At 46.3% G+C, this 5,000-nt stretch overlaps 1 protein-coding gene across 1 annotated transcript in view; it reads left to right on the top strand.

Annotated features, from left to right (window-relative positions):
- Positions 1 to 1,778: 1,778 nt before the first annotated feature.
- LOC131707002 (antigen peptide transporter 2-like) overlaps positions 1,779 to 5,000 on the top strand; it is an 18,948-nt gene continuing 15,726 nt past the window's right edge. The window contains exon 1 of the mRNA XM_059009014.1: positions 1,779 to 2,380. Within this exon, the coding sequence (XP_058864997.1) occupies positions 1,834 to 2,380 (547 nt within the window). The 5' untranslated portion in view covers positions 1,779 to 1,833. The remainder of the gene's footprint in view (positions 2,381 to 5,000) is intronic.

Below are 5,000 nucleotides of genomic sequence, written 5' to 3'. Positions count from 1 at the left end.
TGCAGAGGGAGGGGAGGGCAGTCACTGGAACAGCACACAGCGTGCTCATCAATAATACAGAACGGGTTTGAAGCAGTGGAAACAGTTTCTATACGACACTGGCTTTGACGTGGTCCTTACACTCGCTTCAACATTTAGCCGAACAGTACCGGTAGACTGTATCTGATTGGTCACACAAAAAAAGCGTCAGCCAGTAGGATTATTGCAGCATCAGCAATCTCTAGGGAGATTGGCGTTTCACAGGTTTGTAAAAGTAATCTGTGAATTACAAAACCGAAAGCAAAAGCAAAAACTGTGCAGTCAATATGGGATGTAGAAGAATAATGAGAATAACAAACTACAAATCCTGTTGTTCTTTTTCTTTTCTTTATTTTTCGTTTTAGTGGTTGTTGTTTTAACGAGGAAAACCACGTTCTCAGAACATTAAAAAAGATGGACAGAAGCACCCCCTGCGGCTTTGAAATACACACGTATCTTTTGTGAAAATCATTCAGGAAACAAGCACAGTAATTTGCAATGCAGTATTTAAAGAAAGGAGAAATCCAAACGCTGCCTATTCATACACCGTGTCATCAATATCTTGTATTATTGGAAATCCTCTCGCGCATTGGAACGGGAATCCCCTGCCGCTTCAATCACACTGCCGGCTAATTGAAAGTAAAAGCAGTGAACACGAATGAGTCTGTTGCTGTGGGCTGCTAGTGAAACGCAGCGGGTAAGTAGATCTGCTAAACGTGTATTTAATATTACACGGGGTTCAAATAAATTACAATAATTTACAAAAGTGCTTGCCAGTGTAGCATTTGCTATGAAAGAAATTTCGGCTCCGATAATTTTTCAAGCAATGGATTACAGACACACACACAAATAAATATATCGTTCCAGTGAACTGAGAATAAATATCACAAAGACGCGTTTTTAAGGAAGCATTTTAAAATGATTTTTAACTGTTTTGAAATTGCCTTTAATTTCACATTATGCTTTTTGGGGCAGGTACTCGAGCTCATCTTAACGAGTAGGTTACCGGTGTAAATTTTTGTTTACTTCGTCAAAATTTGCTACCGGTATAGGGAGAGAAAGTGGTACATCTGTCAGAATGTGGTACCGTATCAAAACCTGACCCGTGTAACGTGAGGAAATGGTACGCTGTCAATGCTGTGATTGAGTACTGCTCAAATCACAAGAAGACCAACTCGAACAAGACAAACTGCAGTAAACACACAAAAAGGACGCTACCTTTGCAAAACAATTTTACAAAGGTGTACTTGAGGATACTTATATTATAGTTTCGAGAAAGCGCTGCTCTTCAGTGTAAAACGGGCAGTCAGCGTATAGTGCACTTTTGTTAAAAAACTAACTATAGTGCACTTTCATGTTCGTTAATAGCAGCTGTCTGTATTTAATATAAAACTGTTTAGTTACACGTGGAATAAAATGTAACTTTACAAAACAGATATTTCAACAGGTATTGGGAATTGGTTTTTGATGAGCACCCTCAGTCTGCAAGGAAAATAAATCTGGGCATGGGCAGTGCAAGGGCAAAACAGTCTGGGCCTGCACAGCACACGAAGAGGAACATTTGATAGGCAGCATAAATTGATGTGACACCTGGAGTCGAGTAAAAATGACACTCTGACAAATAAAATGAGTAGATCAGACATGACTATGAAACTCTCAGTAGTGCTCAATTTAGAAAAACTAAAATAAACTAAATGAATTCAATGACAAACGTTTGGACTAGACCTGTTTCTCACTGTCCTTAATAATCCCTTCTCTTTTGTAGGTGTAACTCATAGTCTCTCTCAGTCTGGACTTGATCATTCTGCTGCAGTGATGAATGTGATTGCTGTGGTGATATCCTTCCTGGCGTGTGATATCGCAGCCAGCTCCCTGCTGCACTGCGGGCTTCTCCTGCTGCCCCTCACACTGGACCCCTTCGGGGCCGAGTCGCTGCTCTGCCTCTGGCTGGTGGCTCTGGTTAAACTGGCCCTGCTCAGTCAGACCTCCCTGAGTCTCCTGTCTCAAGCTGGGAGAGGCAGTGCTGTGAGGGGCCGGGCCCCCCTGCTCTATGCGGCCGCGCTGTGCGCTCTCACTCCGGCTCTCCAGAGCTGGCAGCGGGTGGTGTATGTGAAGCCCGTGGAGATCGTCACCGGATCGCCGTGCCTCGGCTTCTGCCTGCTGGCCAGTGCAGTGACGGTGACGGCCTGCCTGTTCTGGGAGACCGCGCTCCCCTGCAGTGCCGGGACCGAGGCAGGGGGCTCCAGCGGGGAGGAGAAGAAGCAGCAAGCCAGGGTCTTGTTCATGAGGGTGATCGGATACTCCAAACCAGACATCGTCCTGCTGGGAGGCGCCTTCCTGTTCCTGTCGCTGGCAGTGATATGTGAGTAGCACTGTCCATCTATAACCCCATTGCAGCCCACTGGCCACTAGATTAGACACTGAGAACATAGACATTGAATAGGTATGGGGTACCCAGGGCAGCACATTCATTGAATAGGTATGAGGTACCCTGGACAGCACATTCATTGAATAGGTATGGGGTACCCAGGGCAGCACATTCATTGAATAGGTATGAGGTACCCAGGGCTGCACATTCATTGAATAGGTATGGGGTACCCAGGGCAGCACATTCATTGAATAGGTATGAGGTACCCAGGGCTGCACATTCATTGAATAGGTATGGGGTACCCAGAGCAACACATTCATTGAATAGGTATGAGGTAGCCAGGGCAGCACATTCATTGAATAGGTATGAGGTACCCAGGGCAGCACATTCATTGAATAGGTATGAGGTAGCCAGGGCAGCACATTCATTGAATAGGTATGAGGTACCCAGGACAGCACATTCATTGAATAGGTATGAGGTACCCAGGGCAGCACATTCATTGAATAGGTATGAGGTACCCAGGACAGCACAGGCTTCATTGAATAGGTATGTGGTACCCAGGGCAGCACATTCATTGAATAGGTATGAGGTACCCAGGACAGCACAGGCTTCATTGAATAGGTATGTGGTACCCAGGGCAGCACATTCATTGAATAGGTATGAGGTACCCAGGGCAGCACATTCATTGAATAGGTATGAGGTACCCAGGGCAGCACATTCATTGAATAGGTATGAGGTACCCAGGACAGCACATTCATTGAATAGGTATGAGGTACCCAGGACAGCACAGGCTTCATTGAATAGGTATGAGGTACCCAGGGCAGCACATTCATTGAATAGGTATGAGGTACCCAGGGCAGCACATTCATTGAATAGGTATGAGGTACCCAGGACAGCACAGGCTTCATTGAATAGGTATGAGGTACCCAGGGCAGCACATTCATTGAATAGGTATGAGGTACCCAGGACAGCACATTCATTGAATAGGTATGAGGTACCCAGGGCAGCACATTCATTGAATAGGTATGAGGTACCCAGGACAGCACAGGCTTCATTGAATAGGTATGAGGTACCCAGGGCAGCACATTCATTGAATAGGTATGATGTACCCAGGACAGCACATTCATTGAATAGGTATGAGGTACCCAGGGCAGCACATTCATTGATTAGGTATGAGGTACCCAGGGCAGCACAGGGTTCATTCACACTAGTTTATTTGTGCAGGGGTTCAGTTTGTTTAGCTGTTTCAGACTCTGGGTTTCTATCCCTTTTTCTTCTAAGCTCTTGCTCTATAGCTCTTCTCTGCAATACAGACCTGTTGCCTGCAGCCCCTGAGCTACACTTCACTCTATAGCTCTCCACTGCAATACAGAGCTAACCCCTGAGCTACACTTCACTCTATAGCTCTCCACTGCAATACAGAGCTAACCTCTGAGCTACACTTCACTCTATAGCTCTCCACTGCAATACAGAGCTAACCCCTGAGCTACATGTCACTCTATAGCTCTCCACTGCAATACAGAGCTAACCCCTGAGCTACACTTCACTCTATAGCTCTCCACTGTCCTGCAATACAGAGCTAACCCCTGAGCTACACTTCACTCTATAGCTCTCCACTGCAATACAGAGCTAACCCCTGAGCTACACTTCACTCTATAGCTCTCCACTGCAATACAGAGCTAACCCCTGACCTACACTTCACTCTATAGCTCTCCACTGCAATACAGAGCTAACCCCTGAGCTACACTTCACTCTGTAGCTCTCCACTGTCCTGCAATACAGAGCTAACCCCTGAGCTACACTTCACTCTATAGCTCTCCACTGCAATACAAAGCTAACCCCTGAGCTACACTTCACTCTATAGCTCTCCACTGTCCTGCAATACAGAGCTAACCCCTGAGCTACACTTCACTCTATAGCTCTCCACTGCAATACAGAGCTAACCCCTGAGCTACACTTCACTCTATAGCTCTCCATTGCAATACAGAGCTAACCCCTGAGCTACACTTCACTCTGTAGCTCTCCACTGTCCTGCAATACAGAGCTAACCCCTGAGCTACACTTCACTCTATAGCTCCCCACTGTCCTGCAATACAGAGCTAACCCCTGAGCTACACTTCACTCTATAGCTCTCCATTGCAATACAGAGCTAACCCCTGAGCTACACTTCACTCTGTAGCTCTCCACTGTCCTGCAATACAGAGCTAACCCCTGAGCTACACTTCACTCTATAGCTCTCCACTGCAATACAGAGCTAACCCCTGAGCTACACTTCACTCTATAGCTCTCCACTGCAATACAGAGCTAACCCCTGAGCTACACTTCACTCTATAGCTCTCCACTGCAATACAGAGCTAACCCCTGAGCTACACTTCACTCTATAGCTCTCCACTGTCCTGCAATACAGAGCTAACCCCTGAGCTACACTTCACTCTATAGCTCTCCACTGCAATACAGAGCTAACCCCTGAGCTACACTTCACTCTATAGCTCTCCATTGCAATACAGAGCTAACCCCTGAGCTACACTTCACTCTGTAGCTCTCCACTGCCCTGCAATACAGAGCTAACCCCTGAGCTACACTTCACTCTATAGCTCTCCATTGCAATACAGAG

The sequence above is a fragment of the Acipenser ruthenus genome, chromosome 38 (genome assembly GCF_902713425.1).
Source record: "Acipenser ruthenus chromosome 38, fAciRut3.2 maternal haplotype, whole genome shotgun sequence".
In the NCBI taxonomy this organism is placed as follows: Eukaryota; Metazoa; Chordata; class Actinopteri; order Acipenseriformes; family Acipenseridae; genus Acipenser; species Acipenser ruthenus.
Note: the sequence above shows the minus strand (reverse complement) of the source record. Positions and strands in the feature narration are given on the sequence as shown.